This window comes from Siphateles boraxobius, unplaced genomic scaffold (genome assembly GCF_051911475.1).
Source record: "Siphateles boraxobius isolate OS27281-9 unplaced genomic scaffold, OSU_SipBor_1 25, whole genome shotgun sequence".
Taxonomy (NCBI): Eukaryota; Metazoa; Chordata; class Actinopteri; order Cypriniformes; family Leuciscidae; genus Siphateles; species Siphateles boraxobius.
The window spans coordinates 27,186,942-27,207,602 of NW_027508866.1; the positions used below are offsets into that span (position 1 = coordinate 27,186,942).

The following is a 20,661-nucleotide window of genomic DNA, read 5'->3' on the forward strand; positions in this document are numbered from 1 at the left end:
TAGGGGCAGCTAAGACGACGCTGTTCTCTCTAAACAGACTTTAAACGCGAACCTGTGATAGACACTGACGGCGTTCACATGCGCATTAAGAATTGATTCTATAGGGCCAGTTGTTCAAAGGTAAGCTGATCGGATTTTGTTATCGGATTGGATCAAATCTTGAAAATGGGTTGTTCAAAAGGGAAAGAAGGAATCTGAAATCAGATTAGATCAGGGAATCCAATCCTAGTTTTAATCTGGATCAAACCATCAGTTTGTGTTGTTCAAAACTTGTCAGTGGGATTTGGATAACTTTGATCCAAAAAAACAGGATTATCCTGATCCCAACAGGGGGTAGGATTTCAAGGTGGATTTCAGGAAGAAAATGTAGTAAAACTTTAAAATTGGTCAAATAATAGATTTGTATCATTTAGTGTATATACTTTTATTTATATTTTGCACTTGACTTGTGTAACCGTTGTAACAGTGATAAAGTAGACATAGGCTAACAATTAAGCTATTCAGTATAGTAAAGTAAATATAAAATAAAAAAATATCTTGTCCCCATGAAATAATCCCCCAAACAGATTTCAATAACAAACAAAAATAATATGTTCATTTTTCGGTCATTCATCACCGTATATTAATTTCAAAGAAACAAACATCAGAGATGAGCCTGTCAAAAATAATGTCTAACAATTGCATCCCTTACTATACGTCCAGTCAGTCCCTGATTCTGACAGACCACCAGAGGTTGGTCTGGTTCTTCAACAGGCTCAGGTGCATCATAAACATCATCACAGAGAGGGACATTGCGCCTGGTAGCGATGTTGTGCAGAACGATACACGCAAGTATTATGTTGCATGCTCCCTGTGGTTCCACTCGCAAGTAGTTAAGGCATGCAAAGCGTCTCTTCAGAACTCCATTTAAACGCTCAATTGCACATCTTGTTTTGCAATGAGCAGTGTTGAAGCGTGCCTGCCCAGGTGTGGTTGCTGCAAGAAAAGGAGTCATCAGCCATGGTAGGAGTGGATAGGCACTGTCTCCTAATATTATGCCATCCGGTCGGTTGGTTTGGAGCTCTCTGTATAAAGCACTCTCTCTCAGGATGCGTGCATCATGAACAGACCCAGGCCACTTCACTTCACAGTTTGTGATGATGAGGTCAGCATCGCCCACAAGTTGGATGTTGATGCTGCGCCTCCCCTTTCGGTTGATGTACTCCCAATCCCTCTCATGAGGTGCTTGGAAATGCACATGAGTGCAGTCAATAACCCCAATAGTATTGGGCATGTTCCCCAAAAGAAAAAACTTGTGCTTGGTCTGGGCAATCTGGACATCCTTTGGAAGTGAAACAAACTGATTGACCAGGCTGGCCAATGCAATTGACACAGCTTTCACTACATCACTCACAGTTGATTTGTCCACTCCCATATTATCACCAACAACTTGGTAGAAAGTCCCAGATGCATAGAAGCGCAGACCAATGAGGACCTGTTCTTCCACAGACAGACAGTGACTCCTTCGGGTTCTCCGTTGAAGTTTTGGCCTGACAAGGTCTGCAATGTACTTAATATCAGCATTCCCAAAGCGAAAGCGAGCATACAGTTCTTCAGTGGTGTATTGCTCCAGTGGTTGTGCACGCTCAACATACACCCTTTGACGGTATCCTCTTCCACCAACACGGTGGTAGCGATGGACAATACCTGCCATGTCAGTGCCTCTCTCTAAGTCCTCTGAGAAAGGCTGAATATAAGATGGCTGTCAAATACCCACACACCAATTGGCTGACGTGCTGTGGCTTGTGTTCAATTAAATCAATCATGCCCAAGGCCTATAAATACTATGTTCACTACAACAGAAGCCGTGAAACCATGGACTCAAAAGGACCTAATTTCACTGTTGCAGAAACCCATGCACTGCTGGAGGGTGTTAAGTGCCATTATGCCTCAATAGTAGGAAGCTCTGTTGCAGGTGGAATGGTGACTAACAAAAGGAAGAAAGACATTTGGGTTGAAATCACCCAGAATGTAAATGCAATGGGGTCTGGCCAGAAGAGGACCTTGGAGCAAGTGAAATTTAGATGGAAGAATCTGAGGGCCAGAGCAACGAAGGACCTTGCTGAAGCAAAAAACACCCAAACAGGCAACAAATCCTTTAAGAAAGGTGAATACACAGATGTGATTCTGGACATTATTGGAGGTGAGAACTCTAAAGCTCTGCATGGGATTCCAGGTGTTGTAGGGGATGGTGAGCCTACAATTGTAGAGGAAAGTGAGCCAGTTCCTCCTAATGCAGAGGAAACATTCATTCTGGATCTCAGCCCTATTATTGAAGAACAACCTGGATCCTCACTGGTAGAGCCAGCAGTCACAGGAGCTCAGAAAAGAGGCTTGAAGCGTCCTTTGCCGAATAAAAATGATGATTTCTATGGATCACTTCTTAAACGAGAAACTGAAAGAGCAGAAGCACAGATACTCCTGGCAGAGGAACAAATCAAGCTGACCAAACTACAGCAAACCAAAGCGAAACTTCAGATCCACCTCCTAAAAGCGGGGCTTGGAATTGCTGGTCTCTCCTCTTCAGATGAAGAAGAACCCTGAACATTCTTTATTTCGTTAACTATTGGATATTTAGCCATTTCATTTTTTTTAAGACGTTTTCAAAATGTCCACAATGTATTTGTTAATGTATGTTTGTTTATTTTGTTGTGGTTCAGATGTGGGTCATAAAATAAATTATGATTAGAAGTGGATGTTTATGTTATTTTTGTGTTTTGTCTCAAAATAAGAAACACTTACAGTGACCCCATGTTGGCTCTTCTACCTGTTCTTTACATAGCTGGTAGCCCACATTGTGATATGTTGTCCCATTTAGAGCACTGGTAATCCGGATTTGGTAATCTTGAAAACTGTGTATCTGGATCAGGGTGATCCAGTCCAATGTTGCTTTGAAAAACCGGCATAAAAGTAAGAGGGATTACCTGATCCTGGATAGGAAAAAATAGGATTTCCAAATCCGGATAATTTTGATCCAGATTAAATGTTTTGAACAACTGGCCCATAGTTATGCGCTTTTAAATATATGTGCGCAGGTCTGTAATTCCTTACAAACCATCCCTAAACAAACTAATTGTCTTTTCTATAAATTGATGCAGAATTTTATTTTATTTTATCACTTCGGGTAGGTACGCGAACCAAGAAATCGCTTGATTTGTAGAGTGGTATTGGGATCCTCCATAGGGAGAGGCTAGTTGGCACTTCAGCACTGCATTGTCATTGGGTCCATGCGAAGGTCCTTTGTCAGATCTAGAAACGGCCTGGATCCGGCAGGCTGCGGGAAAACCTCGGGATAAACAAAGACACTAAAATTAGCGTAGATGCCATTCTTCATGCAGGATTTAAGGGAAGAGTTCCCAGTTCCGGCTGACCTAATCTATGCAGCCTAATATTGAATTATAGAAGTTGATAATGTTATGTGTATGCTAGGTCAAAGAGATGTGTTTTTAGTCTAGCTTTGAACTGACAGACTGTGTCTGCTTCCCGGACAATGTTAGGAAGATTGTTTCAAAGTTTTGGTGCTAAATAGGAAAAGGATCAACCGCCAGCAGTCGATTTTGATATTCTAGGTATTATCAACTGGCCGGAACTTTGAGATTGCAATAGACGTGAAGGACTATAATGCGTTAAGAGCTTGCTCAAGTACTGCGGAGCTAAACCATTTAGTGCTATGTAAGTAATCAGCAATATTTTAAAATGTATACGATGTTTAATAGGCAGCCAATGCAGTGTTGACAGAACCGGGCTAATATGGTCATACTTCCTGGTTCTGGTAAGAACTCAAGCTGCTGCGTTTTGAACTAGCTGTAGTTTGTTTATTAAGCGTGCATGGCAACCACCCAGTAGAGCATTACAATAATCTAGCCTTGATGTCATGAATGCATGAACTAGTTGTTCCGCATTTGTCAATGAGAGCATATGAGGTAATTTAGATATATTTTTAAGATGGAAAAATGCGCTTTTACAGATACCTAGACACGTGACTTTCAAATGAAAGATTGGTATCAAAGAGCACACCCAGGTTCCTAACTGATGACGAAGACTTAACAGAGCCATCAAGTGTTAGACAGTATTCTAGGTTATTATGTGTGGAAGTTTTTTGTCCAATAATTAGAATCTCTGTTTTTTCAGAATTTAGTAGAGGGAAATTACTAGTCATCCAATTTTTTATATCAACTATGCATTCAAATAATTTTGTGAATTGGTAAGTTTTGTTAGCTTTTGAAGAAATATAGAGCTGAGTATTATCAGCATAACAGTGAAAGCTAATTCCATGTTTCTTAATGATATCTCCTAAAGGTAGCATGTACAGTGTGAACAGCAGCGGTCCTAGTACTGATCCTTGTGGTATGCCATACTGAACTTGTGATCGATAAGACATCTGCTACATTTCATTTACTGCTACAAACTGATAGCGGTCAGATAAATATGATTTAAACCGTGGTAGTGCAATTCCACTAATGCCAACATAGTTTTCTAGTCTATTTAAAAGAATGTTGTGGTCAATGGTGTCAAATGCAGCGCTAAGATCAAGTAACAGAGAAGAACCACGATCGGATGATAAGAGCAAATAATTTGTGACTCTAATGAGAGCTATCTCATTGCTATGGTGCGGTGTAAATCCTGACTGACAATCCTCGCAGATACCATTTCTTTCAAGAAAGGTACACAGTTGTGAGGATACTGCTTTTTCTAATATCTTTGACAGAAAAGGTAGATTTGAGATCGGCCTGTAATTGACTAATTCTGTAGGATCAAGTTGCGTTTTTTTAACAAGCGGTTTAATCATAGTCAGCTTAAAGGTTTTTGGTACGTATCCTAGAGACAAAGACGAATTAATGATGTTAAGAAGAAGATCTATGACATCTGGAAGCATCTCTTTCAGTAGCTTAGTCGGTATAGGGACTACATACATGTTGTCGATTTAGATGAATTAACTTGTTTGCAAAATTCTTCCTCTCCTATAGCAACAAATGAATAAAATTTTACCTCAGGGAGACTACAATGCACTCCCTGATGCGATACTGTAGTAGACGGTTGTATAGTTATAATTTGTCCCTAATATTATCAATCTTATAAGTGAAGAAGTGGACTTCCGGTTATGGCGAGGTGCTAAAAGGTCGCAACTTTTTAGCTCTGCTATTAGCATGTAATTAATCCTACAATACCAACCAGAAGTGTACATAAAGCTAAGCAACAAGTACATAAGAGTACATGGAATTAAAATGTCACGTAAAGGTGGCAAAAAAGACAAGAAAAAAGCACGAAACGAAGACGAACACTCTGAGGGTGAAGAAATTAGCGACGCCATGACAACTATGGAAGACGGTCTTGATGAAGGAGAGGGTGAAGTAGCAACTTCGGGCGAAAATAATCGGGATATAATGAAAGCCATGTCTCTGAAAAGTTGCCTTTATAAGATAGATGGTGTGCAAACAACAATTACGGAGGTAAGAAAGGAGATACAGGAATGCACAGGGCGCATAGCTCACACGGAACAACGTATTTCTGATGCTGAAGACAACGTTAATGGGCTAATATCCAAAGTGAGCACATTGGAAAGCACCGTTAAAACTCTTTCAAATAAAGTGGAAGATTTAGAATGTAGAAGCCGACGGAACAATGTGAGACTGGTGGGCCTACCGGAGAAAGCAGAGGGCCTGGAGACGGTTACATTTCTTGAGAAGTGGATACCAGAGGTTTTGGGAATGGAACCGCGGGAGACATTGGTAATCGAGCGGGCTCACAGAATCGGCACTCTGACAAATAACGATTCGCGCATGACACGCCCGAGGACACTGATTATGAAGTTCTTGAATTTCAAAGACAAGGAGCGAGTATTAAAGGCAGCCAGGATCAAAGGGAATTTTCTTTACAATAACGAACAAGTTCGTTTTCACCCAGACCTCTCCGCTGGTGTTCACAAGATGCAGCGTGACTATGATGACGTGCGAAAGAAGCTGCGAGATAAGGGTATTCATAAGCACAGAATCATCTTTCCAGCACGGCTCTTGCTGACACATGAGGAGAGGTCCTACACTTTCCAAACGCCGGCTGAAGTAGACAAATTTGTCCAGTCTCTTTGAAGGATCAAGGCAAATCTATATGGCAGAGGCTACTTTACCAGGAAAATGTGGCTAACGGCAATAGCTGCCTATAGGCTTATATTGTTTTTACACAAGAGAAAGTGACAATTATTTTTGCTTGCCCTTTTCCGTCAAATGGGACTGTCTTGGTTTCTTTTACACTTTCATGGCCAAAATAAGTTTATTTTCATGGATGCAAGGGAACATACGGACATGACTCGCATCCTAGACTACCGAAAAGTTTAAAATGACACATATGGGACGTACAACCCATCACATACCGGTACTCTACATGGCCAATAGTTGTATTTTATTTCTTTAATATTTTTGTCCTCCCTTCAGCGCAGTCCTCCGGTAACGTTATGTTATTATCTGGTATGTGCGTAATCGTATAACCCTTTAATGGTTATGTTAACAAATGTTGCATTGTTCATTACAATAATATTGGTTGGTTAGTAGGTTGGTTTCTTTAATAGCATAGAGAGCTAAAGAGAAGGAAATAACTAAAAGCGAGAGATAGACGGCTGCGCGGACCCGTCTCAGTCATAAGCGGTTGGTATAAGGTGTGTGGGGTTTGTTTCTTTTCTTTTTTTTCCTTTTTTTTTTTTCTTTTTTTTTTTTACGGGTGGGTTGCTATCAATGTATTTTATTTTATCAAAACGAATCGTAAGGATATTTTATATAACTAATGTCCAGTAGTTTGAAGGTGAAATGTACCTCATGGAACTGTAGGGGTTTAAATAAAATCACAAAGGTTAAACAAGTGATGAACAGGATAAAATTCTTGCAATCAAAAATTATTTTCTTGCAGGAAACTCATTTAATGGCTGGGGATATTTGTAAAATAAGAAGATGGCAGGGTCAAGTGTTGTCAGCTCCTTATACCACCCATGCTAGAGGAGTGATGATACTAATTCATAAATCTGTCCCACTACAAATAAAAAATATAATTAAGGACCCTGCTGGTAGATATATCATAATTCAGGGTATGTTATTATTTGAAAATATAAATCTGATAAATGTGTATGGCCCAAATGATGATGACCCTAAATTCTATAATAATCTATTTCTGACTGTCTCAAATCTTTCTGGGCAATACATAATAGCTGGCGACTTTAATTGCACGTTAGATCCAGTAAGAGATAGATCATCAGGCTTGGATAATACTCACACTAGTTCGAGGAAGACAATAAGCCATTTTATGAAAGTTAAATTTGTTGGATATATGGAGGCATGGCAAGCCCAATGCAGTAGAATACTCCTGTTATTCCAGCACTTATAAAACTCACTCACGTATAGATTATTTTTTGGTCTCAGCACTACTTGTTTCAAAAATTGACAACTGTCAGTATAGTAGTATAGTAATATCTGACCATGCAGCTATTTCACTCACTTATACAGATACTAAACTTGTGAGTGATCCCCCGAAATGGCGTCTTTAATCAGGATGGCTTACAGACCCCATATTTATAGATTTTTTAGATAAACAAATTGACATGTACTTTGTATGTAATACTTCTCAAACGTCTACTAGCATAAGATGGGAGGCATTTAAGGCCTTTCTTAGGGGTCAAATAATTAGCTTTACCAGCTCAAAATAAAAGAGTTCACATTTGGAAATAAAGACATTAGATGAGAAAATTAAAAAACTTGAAATAGATCTCTACAATAAGAAACCAAACTCTAACGATGTACATGTACAATTACTTCTACTTAGAGCAAATTACAATGAATTGTCAGCTAACAAGGCAGCAGTTAATTTAATGAGACTTAAACAATCCTTTTATGACCAAGGGGAAAAACCTGGGAAACTTTTAGCATGGCGCATTAAACAACAACAAACAGAAAGATCTATTAACTACATCGAAGATCCAAATGGTAGAACCATAGTAGACCCTACAGAAATTAATGAGGCCTTCAGGGTATTTTATGAAAAACTGTATAGCTCTGAGGGTACTCGTAATCTCGATAAACAAACACTATTCCTAAACAACCTTAATATTCCTAGAATTTCAGAAAATGAAAGTAGAGCATTAGATGGAGAAATAACAGAATTAGAAATTGTAGAAGCAATTAGCTGTATGCAGGCTGGAAAAGCAGCAGGTCCAGATGGCATACCTATAGATATTTATACAAAATTTCAGTCCAAATTAATTTCACCCCTGTTGGAAATGTTCCAGGAATCTTTTAGGAATGGCCTTCTCCCTACATCCATGAGGAGAGCCCTAATAACTTTACTCCCAAAACCAGGAAAACCTAACACAAAATGTGAAAACATGCGCCCAATCAGCCTTTTAAACTCCCATACAAAAATACTTAGCAAAGTTCTTGCAAGAAGATTGGAGGGCCTGATACCTCTGGTGGTGGGAGAGGACCAAAATGGATTTATCCAAGGTAGACAGGGCTTTCATAATGTCAGACGAGTGCTCAATATTTTACATAACCAGAGAGGGGCAAAAGACACGGCTTTACTCTCTCTTGATGCAGAAAAGGCCTTTGACCGCGTCGAATGGCACTACTTATTTGAGGTGCTCACTCGTTTTGGCTTTGGGGATACTTTTTGTAAATGGGTTAGATTGCTTTGTACTGGGCTTTCCGCAGAAGTTTTGACCAATAATGTGGTCTCTAAACCTTTTAACATCTCTAGAAGTTGCCCGCAAGGAAGTCCCTTATCACCTCTATTATTTATCCTTGCAATAGAACCTTTTGCTATAAGGGTGAGGATGCATAGAGACATTTATGGAATCCGAGAAAGTCACCTGGAACATAAAATAGCACTTTTTGCAGATGACGTAATTTTGTTCCTGAAAAACCTGAGCAGATCTATCCCTGCACTCCTAGAACTCATTGAAACTTTTGGGAAAATTTCTGGATACAAAGTTAATCACTCAAAATCATCCATAATGTTACTTAATGAATCAGAGAGGGAAAATTGCCAGGATTATTCTTCTACCTTCACCTCAACAGATAATTTTACATATCTGGGTATAAATATTGTCCCCGAGGTGAATAAGATTGCCCAGATAAATTATGACCCAATTCTGAAAGATGTTACCTCATCAATAGAACGTTGGACATCTTTACCTATCTCAATGATTGGCAGGATAAATATTATAAAAATGAATATACTCCCTAAATTTCTCTATTTGTTCCAGAATATTCCCCTACCCCCTCCCTCATCTTTATTTACTAGAATTAAGAAATTGTTTACCAACTTTATTTGGCAAAATAAGCGTCCCAGACTACGTCTATCTTTATTATACCTACCATTTGACCGAGGAGGCCTTAAATGTCCAAACATCCAATGGTATTACTGGGCAGCTCAGCTGCGTACAATTATGTTTTATTTTTCATCTGAAAGCCCTCCTGCTTGGTTGGATTTGGAATCTTGTTCTATTACACCAAGGTTACCATTGCACCTATACCTGTATTCAGCAGACCACAAATACCTGAGAAAAAACACAGATAATCCTATCGTATTGAATATGATCAATATTTGGTTTAATTCATGTAAATATTTGAAATTTAACTCCTCCTTGTCACGTTTCAGTCCTACTTGGGGTAATACTAATTTCAAACCAGGGAAATGTGATGCAGGATTTCGGATATGGGCTGAAAAAGGGTTAAAGAAAGTGCAGGATTTGTACAGTGAAGGTGAAGTACTTATGTCCTTTGCAGAAATATCAACCAAATATGCCATTCCAACGACCCACTTTTTCAAATATCTTCAACTTAGAAGCTTTATATCCTCATCTCAAAATCATTCATTAGACATACCGGCCATTTCCCCACTAGAAGCAGCAATTATAGGACATTGTTATGATAAGGGTTCAATTTCATCTTTGTATGACTTGTTTGTGTCTGGGTCGGATGAATCCTCAGAATCAAAACTAAGATTATGGAAAGAAGATATAGATGACGAAATATCCCTAGAGGATTGGAATGAGTCATGTAAGAAGGCGCAGATGCAGACAGTCAGCACTAGCTTGAAACTCATACAGGACAAATGGCTGATGCGTACATGCATAACTCCTAAAAAAAAGTTTTACTGTGTTTTACATGATTGCTATTCATTATGTACAGTAATTTGATGTGATATGTAAACTGAAAAATGATTAAATATATTGTTAAAAAAAAAATAAAAATAAATAAGTGAAGTTCATAAAGTCATTACTGCTGTGTTTCTTGGAAACTTCTAAGCTTGAAGCTTTCTTTTTCGTTAGTTTATGCACTTCTTAAATAAATACCTAGGATTATGTTTATTTTCTTCTAATAGGGTTGAAAAATAAGCAGATCTAGCAGCTTTTAAAGCCTCTCTGTAAGCAATCGAACTCTCCTTCCATGAAATCCGAAATACCTCTAGTTCCCTTTCGTTGTCACTCCGAGTTACGTCGGATGACGACGAATGGGGTTTCGCTTAGAAAGCCTATCAACTTCGAGTATTACAAAACGAGCCAATGGCAAAGAAATGCCATGGGTCTGCGGAATTTGCATGGCGTAACTCCGCCCCACCTCGTGGGTATAAAAGGAGGAAGCGGGCAGCAAGCAGATATGTTTTTCGCTTCGGAGCCAAGTGTATTCTTCTCTCCACAAGCCATCTCTGAATTGTCAGCTTTACAAACGAGTACCTCGAGTGTTGGTGTGACGGCGATCTACGGCGAGAGCGTGCTTCCTGCTGATCTGTTGCAGTGGTCTGCCAGTCGGTGCGTTTCTCCCCGGGTGCTTCAACACTTGAGTTTTCTCTTACTAAAAGAGCTTACACGTGGCACGTCTTTTTAAAGATGTCTCGCCCGTGTACTTCTGGTTGCGGCAGATTGGTATCGGACTCTGATGGGCACGAGCGTTGCATAGTATGTTTGGGCATTGATCATGCTAGAGCAGCGCTCGTGGATGACTCATGTTCTCTCTGTGGGAACATGACCATCGCGTCATTACGGTCGAGACTCCGTGAACTCGCAAGAGTGAGAATCCCCTCATCCACCCCCCGTCCTGCGGCTGGTGGCCAGGGTGACCTGAGGGTTACGGTCTGGAACAAGGCGCCGACTAGGTGTCCGCGACCCCAGCCCCCCTCTTCAATGACGGTGCCCGCTAGTGAACTGCTGATTCCCGCGGGTCTACCCTCTGGTGGCCCGCGTGTTTCAGTTGAAGCTACAGAGGAAGATGCCATGTCTGTTGCAGCATCACTAGGCGGGTTTGACTCTTCTGGAAGTGAGGGCTCGTCACAGTTGCCACCTTCCGGTGTGCATACGGCTGTGCTCGAGTCTGATCCGGAGATGACGGCCATGCTTTCCCGGGCAGCCGCGAGCATCGGACTTGAGTGGAGGCCTCCACCCTGTCCTGAGCGCTCGCGGCTGGACGATTGGTTTTTGGGTAAGGCCGCCGACCCTCGTCCTCGGCAAACCCCAATACCTTTCTTCCCGGATGTGCATGATGAGATCTCGAAGTCCTGGAAGACCCCCCTGTCTTCTCGGGACCGCTCGCTGGTCTCATCCGCCTTTCCTCCCCTCGATGAGGCAGCTGCCCGTGGGTACACTGGGCTTCCCCCGGTTGAACGCTCTGTTGCCATGCAACTATGTCCTCAGAGTGCTTCTTCTCGGGGCGAGCCTAAGCACCCATCCAAGGCCTGTAGATTTTCGTCGACCCTGGTGGCGAAGTCTTACAGAGCGGCGGGACAGGCGGCTGCTTCACTGCATGCTATGGCCACTCTGCAGGTCTACCAGGCCCAGATGCTCAGAGACATGCACGAGGGTAGGACAAACCCAGGGCTCTTTGATGAGCTGCGCGCCGCGACCGACCTTGCTCTCCGGGCGACGAAGGTTACCGCGCGCTCCCTGGGTTTGGTGATGTCCACAGCTGTGGTCCAGGAGCGACATCTGTGGCTGAACCTGGCTGACATGCGGGACGCTGAGCGGACCCGTCTGCTTAACGCCCCCTTGTCCCAGGCCGGCCTTTTCGGCGGTGCAGTTGAAGACTTTGCCCAACAGTTTTCAACTGCCCAGAAACAGACCGAGGCCATCAGACACATTCTGCCCCGCCGGCCCGCTGCTGCCTCCACCTTGCCGGCCGGGCAGACGCCTCGACCTGTTTCCCGCCGATTCAGTTCGCACGGTCTCCTCCCCGCTTCAGGGGAGTCCGCTCCACTTTGGTCGGTGGCAATGCCCCTATCATGAGAGCAGAGATTGCCACCCTGCTGGCGAAGGGTGCAATCGAGACTGTCCCTCCAGCCGAGATGAGGTCCGGCTTCTACAGCCCCTACTTCATTGTCCCCAAGAAAACCGGTGGGTTACGGCCAATCCTGGACTTGCACGTGCTGAACCGCTCCCTTCACAGGATGCCGATAAGATGCTCACCGCCAAACGCGTTTTCGAATGCATACGGCCCCAGGATTGGTTTGCAGCGATCGACCTGAAGGACGCCTACTTTCATGTCTCCATTCTTCCTCGACACAGACCGTTCCTCCGGTTTGCTTTCGAGGGGCAGGCATACCAGTACGCGGTTCTCCCTTTCGGGCTAGCCCTGTCTCCTCGCATCTTCACGAAGGTCGTCGAGGCGGCCCTTGTTCCCCTTCGAGAACAAGGGGTTCGCATCCTGAGTTATATCGACGACTGGCTGATCCTAGCTCACTCTCGAGATCAGGTTTGCGAACACAGGGACCTAGTTCTTCGGCACCTAGCCCGTCTGGGCCTTCGGGTCAACTGGGAGAAGAGCAAACTTTGCCCCGTGCAGAGGATCTCTTTTCTCGGTATGGACATCGACTCGGTCGCCATGTCCGCGCAGCTTACGAGCGAGCGCGCGCAGTCACTGCTGACTTGCCTAAGACAATTCGAGGGCAAGAGTGCGGTTCCACTGAAACTTTTTCAGAGGCTCCTGGGGCATATGGCATCTGCAGCCTCGGTCACGCCGCTCGGATTGCTTCATATGAGACCGCTTCAGCTTTGGCTTCGCGACCGAGTCCCGAGGTGGGCATGGCAACACGGCACGTTCCGAGTACCAGTTTCTCCGACCTGCCGTCAGTTCTTCACCCCGTGGGCGAACCTCGGTTTTCTCAGGGCGGGTGTCCCCCTGGCACGAGCTTCCCGGCATGTTGTTGTCTCAACAGATGCCTCCACCACGGGCTGGGGCGCCATGTGCAATGGACATGCTGCTGCGGGCTCCTGGACAGGACCCCAGCGGCTGTGGCATGTCAATTGCCTCGAGTTGTTGGCAGTACGCCTTGCCCTGCACCACTTCCGGGCGTTGCTCAGGGGTCAACACGTACTAGTCCGTTCAGACAATACCGCCACTGTAGCGTACATCAACCATAAAGGTGGTCTACGCTCCCGCCGTATGTCACAACTCGCTTGCCACCTCCTCCTATGGAGTCAGAAGCATCTGAGGTCGCTTCGAGCCATCTTCATTCCCGGAGCGCTGAACTGCGCAGCCGACGAGCTCTCACGGCTTCAGCCCCTCCCTGGAGAATGGCGACTCCATCCCCAGTCGGTTCAGCTGATTTGGGACCAGTTCGGGGACGCGCAGATAGATCTGTTTGCCTCTCACGACTCGACCCATTGCGCCCAGTTCTATTCCCTGTCCGAGGGCACGCTCGGCACGGATGCTCTGGCGCACAGCTGGCCGCAGGGCCGCAAGTATGCGTTTCTCCCAGTGAGCCTTCTTGCGCACACTTTGCGCAAGGTCAGGGAGGACGAGGAGCAGGTCATTCTGGTTGCCCCTTACTGGCCCAACCGGACCTGGTTCCCCGAACTAGTACTCCTCGCGACAGCACCTCCCTGGCCGAGCCCTCTGAGGAAGAACCTTCTTTCTCAGGGACGGGGCTCCCTATGGCACCCTCGTCCCGATCTTTGGAACCTCCACGTGTGGCTCCTGGATGGGACGAGGCAGGTTTGAGTACCCTACCACCAGCGGTGGTGGCTACCATCACTTCCGCTAGAGCGTCGTCCACGAGACACGTCTATGCGTTGAAGTGGAACCTCTTCGTCAACTGGTGCTCTTCTCACCGAGAAGACCCCCGGAGATGCTCGATCAGTGTTGTGCTTTCCTTCCTTCAACAGGGGTTGGAGCGAAGGCTGTCTCCCTCCACCCTGAAGGTCTATGTTGCCGCCATTGCCGCACATCATGACCTCATCGAAGGTAAGTCGTTGGGGAAGCACGACCTGGTCATCAGGTTCCTGAGAGGAGCGAGGAGACTAAGTCCTCCTCGTCCTCCTCTCGTTCCCTCTTGGGACCTCTCAGTGGTTCTAACTGCCCTGAAAAGTGCTCCCTTTGAGCCCCTGCAATCAGTCGAGCTTAAGTTCCTGTCTATGAAGACAGCGCTCCTGGTTGCACTGGCCTCCATCAAGAGGGTTGGGCACCTGCACGCATTCTCCGTTGACGAAGCGTGCCTGGAATTTGGGCCGGCTTCCTCTCACGTGATCCTGAGACCCCGGCCTGGATACGTGCCCAAGGTTCCTACCACTCCCTTTCGGGACCAGGTGGTGAACCTGCAAGCGCTGCCCTCGGAGGAGGCAGACCCAGCCTTGGCACTGCTCTGTCCAGTACGCGCTCTCCGCGCCTATGTAGACAGAACGCTGTGTTTCAGGACCTCAGACCAGCTCTTTGTTATGGTGGGAAGCTGAAGGGAAAGGCTCTCTCCAAGCAAAGGTTGTCTCACTGGATAGTGGACACCATTGCTTTGGCTTACCAGCAGCAAGGTCGACCGTGCCCCCTTGGTGTGACTGCCCACTCCACCCGGAGTGTGGCGTCCTCTTGGGCTCTAGCGCATGGCGCCTCGCTAACAGACATCTGCAGAGCTGCAGGCTGGGCGACACCTAACACATTCGCCAGATTCTATAATCTCCGAGTGGAGCCTGTGTCCTCTCGTGTACTCGCTTCAACCAGCTAGTATCGGACCCGCTCAGGTGTCTTCGCTTGCTCGCCATTCCACTCCACGGACTGGATACGTGCGATATTTTCCTCAGGTGAGCTTTTCCGAAAGCCCTGAGCTCCTCCAGCACTCCTGACGTCGGCGCCAGTGTCTATTGCCTGCGCGTCGGCTAGGTGCCTCCCGTGTGCATGGTCCCTCCTCTGAGCGACCCCCACATGTGTATTTCCACTGTAAGCCTCTCTGAGCGTGTGTCTTTCCCTTGGCAAGCCACCTTGCCTCCCCTGGGGTTGAAATATTCCACCTGCGGCTGGACACCCCAGTGTTTTCCATATGCTTCCTTCGGGTCATATGTGTATTCTCTAAGTCCCCCCCCCTCCGGGCTGGCATTAATTGCATACTTCCCCTAAGCTTGGGATATGCTTCCCAGTGTACCTTGGTATTCCTGTGATAAATGGAGTCCTTTGTCCAGGCTGACAGGGATCTCGATTTACGCAGGGCACTGGAAGACAGCTGAGAAGGTGGCGTGATTAGACTGGTAACCCCATTCGTCGTCATCCGACGTAACTCGGAGTGACAACGAAAGGGAACGTCTACGGTTACGTATGTAACTGAGTAGGGAACGGAGACGTTACGTCTGCCTGCCACTTTCCGCTGTACCGCGGGGATCGTCTGAGCTCAGTCTTGGCTCCTCAGCGAAGAAACATATCTGCTTGCTGCCGGCTTCCTTCTTTTATACCCACGAGGTGGGGCGGAGTTACGCCATGCAAATTCCGCAGACCCATGGCATTTCTTTGCCATTGGCTCGTTTTGTAATACTCGAAGTTGATAGGCTTTCTAAGCGAAACCCCATTCGTCGTCATCCGACGTAACGTCTCCGTTCCCTACTCAGGGAACGAGGGTTACATACGTAACCGTAGACGTTTTGTTTTCTTCCAGTTGCGCTCCATTTTTTTGGAGCCTCTGTGAGTGACCGTAATATGCTTGTGGCCTGAAGACCACGCCCTCGGCGGATCTTGAGTTTTCAGCCAAAACTGCAGTGGCCGCATATGCAGCAGGCCCAGATGGCACCCTGAAGAAGCTGCCGCCATCAGTCCCAGAAGCCTCTGAAACTCCCTCAGTGAAACAGACCTGCCCAGTCTGAAACGGCGCAGAGTCGATGAGATTGTCTCTATGCGCTCTTGAGAGAGGTGGGCTCGTATCGTCATCGAGTTCAAACCTACTCCCAGATACGTTATAGGCTGACTCGGTATAAACACGCTTTTCTGCATGGGTACACGCGCAGTTCCAGCGTATCCAGATTGCGAATCAGCGTATCCTCGTGACCGATTAGCACATCTCTCGAGTGGGCTAAAATCAGCCAGTCGTCCAGATAATTCAGGATGCGCATTCCACTTGATCTGAGGGGAGAAAGCGCCGCGTCTACACACTTTGAAAAGGTGCGAGGGGCTAGGGCGAGTCCGAACGGGAGCATTGAGTACTGATAAGCCGTGCCTCCAAACCTGAGAAAGAGCCTGTGGCGTGTCGCTATTTGGATATGAAAGTACGCGTCCTTTAAATCCAGCAAGCGAACCAATCCCCGGGACGAACCTGTGCCAAGATCTGCTTCAGTGTTGTCATTCTGAACGTATGCTTGTGAAGCGCTCGGTTGATGGGTCTCAGGTCCAGTATCGGACGGAGTCCCCCATCCTCCTCTGGCACCACAAAGTAACGGCTGTAGAATCCGCTTTCCTGCTTGCTCGAAGGGACGTGTTCTATCGCTCCTTTCTCGAGCAAACTGAGAACTTCCTGTTTCAGAACGGGAGCGTTTGGGGCAAAGTTAATGACAGGACCACGCCATGGAAGCGGGGTGGTCTGCGTCTGAACTGAAGAGAATAACTGTGCTGAATTATGCCCAGTACCCACGGCAAAATCCCCGGGATAGCCTTCCACACATCCAGGAAGTGACACAGCATTCGCTAACAAAGTTAGCTCTGCGGCCGTCTCCGCTACCGGCACCTTGTATAGGCTGGAACCCTGCCCCTGCCATGCTCGCAGCACTGGTGGGAGGGCGGCTCGCGGAGGGCTGTGTGTGATGTTGCCATTCTCGCGCCAAAGAGATGCCATTATAGTTATGGGCTGTGGCTCCGCGCTGCTCTGGGGCAGGGTGAGTGACACAGAGTGAGGTGTAAGAGGAAGAAAAAGCTGTCTTTGTGAATGGATACATGTTTTTATTGTATTTCTCACAACAGAAACCACATTCACAAACATATTGCAATCGTCGCTCGAAGTAACATGAGGGACCTGATGGCAGGACCTCCAGCCCGCTCTCTCTTCCTCTTGCCCGCTCTGTCAGGAAGACTGCTTGGATGCCGAGGAAGACGCGTTGGGCGAGGCCCAAGCAGGCGACACAAAACTGATGGGTGTCGGGCGGTTCGAGAGGGCCCGAACAGATCCAGCAAGCAGAAGCCACCGGATACTGAGAAGAAAGGTAAGAATCTTCTCATTGCACCTTCTACGATGACTAATAGAATTCCGTAGGTTGAGCTGTAGCACAACGATTTAAGCGTGAAGAAAGAGATTCTGGCGTAATTGTCGCGCCCATGCAATTTATACTGCCCGCGTACCTGTCAGTATTTGCATGCTTCGCATCAATTGGCCAGCTGTCTCTGGCTGTGCCCATAAGATTTCAGCGAAAGTGGAGAAGGGAGCAGTTCCCATATACGTCACAGCTGACGTAATGTTGAGTTACCGCCTTGAAAGGATAATCACCTGACCTGGGATTTGATGCTATCCTGTGCATTATCTCCGGCTCCCTGATCACTGATTAATCAGGTAAATCATTCATATTCCTGAATCACTATTAAATGTGATGAATCTCCATTCAGTTTAGCCTGTTCCTACTGAAACACACTCAGAAAAAAATACACCTTGTATTTATGCGAAAGTGACTGACTTGGCAATTTTGTGATATTTAAAGCGATTAAGGAGATTAAAAATAGAGTTGGGCGGTATCCAAATTTTTATACTGTCAAACCTCCTCCCAGTTTACCGCGGTATACGGTATTACTGCGTAACTAATTAAACATTATGACATAAGGCTCAGACGGAGTCACCAAACTGTTGGCTTGTGCCTACTAGGGATGAGTGACGATTTTCGAATATTCAATTAGTTGATTTTATTATAGAATATCGAATAGGTTGTGAGATTATTGTCTATAAAAAATCCCCATGTTTTCCGTTCTGATGCGGTGACACGTTCATGTAACCAGAGGGTGGCGATGCCAATAATGCATCTAAAAGCAGCCAATAATGCATCTAAAAGCAGTCAATCAACTCTCAGACATGTGAGCGGAGTGGTAATATTTCCTCCAGAGCAGAGAGCACATTCTGAAGATTAAGCACCACTCGCTCAGAACACCCTTTGTGATGTGCTGGTTAGAAAATATGTGAAATAAGTAGGGCTGCCCGTGCATGATTTAAGTTTTTTTTCTAGTCGACTAGTAGTAGTTCATTTAAGCCATTAGTCTAATCACATATTTATATTGATTTCATTACTTAAATATATATGGGAGAGAATGCTAAACCATAATGAGCGTTTTTGTAATACATTGCCTATTCCGCATCTCAATGCATAAAGCTAGCCATAAAGAACTGGCAAAAGTAATTATTATGCATGAAACATTTGAATTGTTTATTAATAAACTAGTGTTTTCTGTCAGTGTCAGCTGCAAAGATAAAGTTGACAATGCTGACTCACCATCTTCACAGTAGTGAGCGCGCTTATAGAGAGAAATGCACGCTTCATACGAATTACCCTACATAAACGGAGAGTAACCCATTTCTTGTCGTTTTTAATTGTTTTATTTAAAAGTATTTAAGCTTTCTATATATACTTCTCAGGTCAAGAAACTCGCTTGAGTATTGGTTGATTTATGAGACGTGCTCCATTTCATGCACCAGCGCCTTTGTGTCATGATTATATATTGTCTACTATATTTGCTTATTTATTAATCCAGGCAATTTGTTGATGAAACATTGATTAAAATAAAGATACAATTTATGCAAAACGAAATTCACTTTAAAGAAAGGCTTTCTAGAAAAAACAAAACTTAATAAGTGGTCATAATCATGTCTTACCCATTCCAAATGTTTTCTGATATATTGGGCATCTTATGATCCTATCTTACTCATCTCATGCGGTTCCCTTTTCATATAATCAACATGGATGAAATTAAAAAATAACATTATATTATTAAACAATTTTGAAACGTATGTTTATTTATTTTTTTTTACTTATATTTAAGCATCACACCGCTCCGCTGTATAGGTGTGTAGCCTCCTATACATGCATGTGTGCGTGCATGTGGTGGGCGGTGCGATTTTCGAATAATACCAGTCGATTTTCGAATATTATTTTTGCTTGAAATGCCCATCCCTAGTGCCTACACCGTCCCTTCTCATTAGGTCGGAACTCGAAATACTGCCAAACTGCAGAAGACGTGTTCTACTTCGAGACCAGGGGCCTCATTTATAAACGTTGCGCACGCACAAAAGAAGGCGTACGCCGCTCTCTACGCAATAATTGGTATTTATAAAAAGCAAACTTGACGGGAAAATGTGCGGTCCTTCACGCAAGCTCTGACCCAGGCGTACGCACAAAAACAGGTGAAATGAGAAATGGCGACACCGTCGGCAGATGGAAGAAACACGTGAAAGTGTGTGAAACTGTAGACCGTTGTGTAAAATAAATGGCAATACTGCCTCTCATAAATAACACAAAGACTTCACAAAGCAAGTCTTACAATCAACAGCCTACACGAACACCCGTTTGATCGATCTGAAACAGAAATGCAAATTAATATTTCCAAAAAGAAAAGTCAAATATGTTCTGCAATAATATTGGCATGTTATACAATTCATCCTCATAAATAAGATGGTAAACAGAACGAAATAATGTACAAAACTGATATTCTCGCCAATGTGTCCGTCTGGCGGAGCAGATATTGATGCAATTAGATAGTCAGTCAGATAGATATATAATTAGGGAGATATATAGCCTAGATAGATTTATAGACCGATAGATAAATGGTTGTATTTGTCCTCTGGGGAAAGTTGTTTTCATACTAAAAATGTCTTCATCAGCTACGGAATCATGGTATTCATGCATATGCCTTTAGTTTGTTTTATTTTTGATAAAATAACGTATGACGTAGCCTATGTCTCAACCATTCAGAAAGCTGCAAGAAATTACATTTGCGCTGAACTAATTCCCATTTCCAAGTAGATTATAACCAACATCTGTAGCTTGTCAGATGCAATTAAATGGATGGAAATAAAATGCCCCATCACAATGCGTAATGACGCACAATGGCTGATCTTGCGCTCTTAGAAGATGTGGCAAATGGAAGGATTCGGAGTGAACGCATCTTCAGACAGCAAGAAGATTTGCTGGCAAATGAGGACGAGTGGCTCATGAGCCGGTTCCGACTTCCTCGAGCTGTCCTGTTGGACCTCTGCGGTCTTTTGACCCCGCGTTACAGAGGAGCACTCGGAGGAACCATGCCGTGCCAGTCCCACTTCAAGTCCTAACAACACTAGGATTCCTGGCGACTGGCACTTTTCAGAGGGAATTGGCTGACAGGTCAGGCATATCTCAGCCAACCCTTAGCCGGATAATGCCAGACGTTTTAAAAGGCA

General features: G+C 44.9%; 1 protein-coding gene across 1 annotated transcript in view; it reads left to right on the forward strand.

Annotated features, from left to right (window-relative positions):
• Nucleotides 1-20,661, forward strand: part of fbn2 (fibrillin 2) — a 119,222-nt gene that overhangs the window by 69,987 nt on the left and 28,574 nt on the right. The window contains 4 exon segments of the mRNA XM_077243913.1: nt 1,889-2,551; nt 5,278-5,489; nt 15,980-16,120; nt 17,318-17,452. Coding sequence (XP_077100028.1) covers nt 1,889-2,551; nt 5,278-5,489; nt 15,980-16,120; nt 17,318-17,452 — 1,151 coding nt within the window.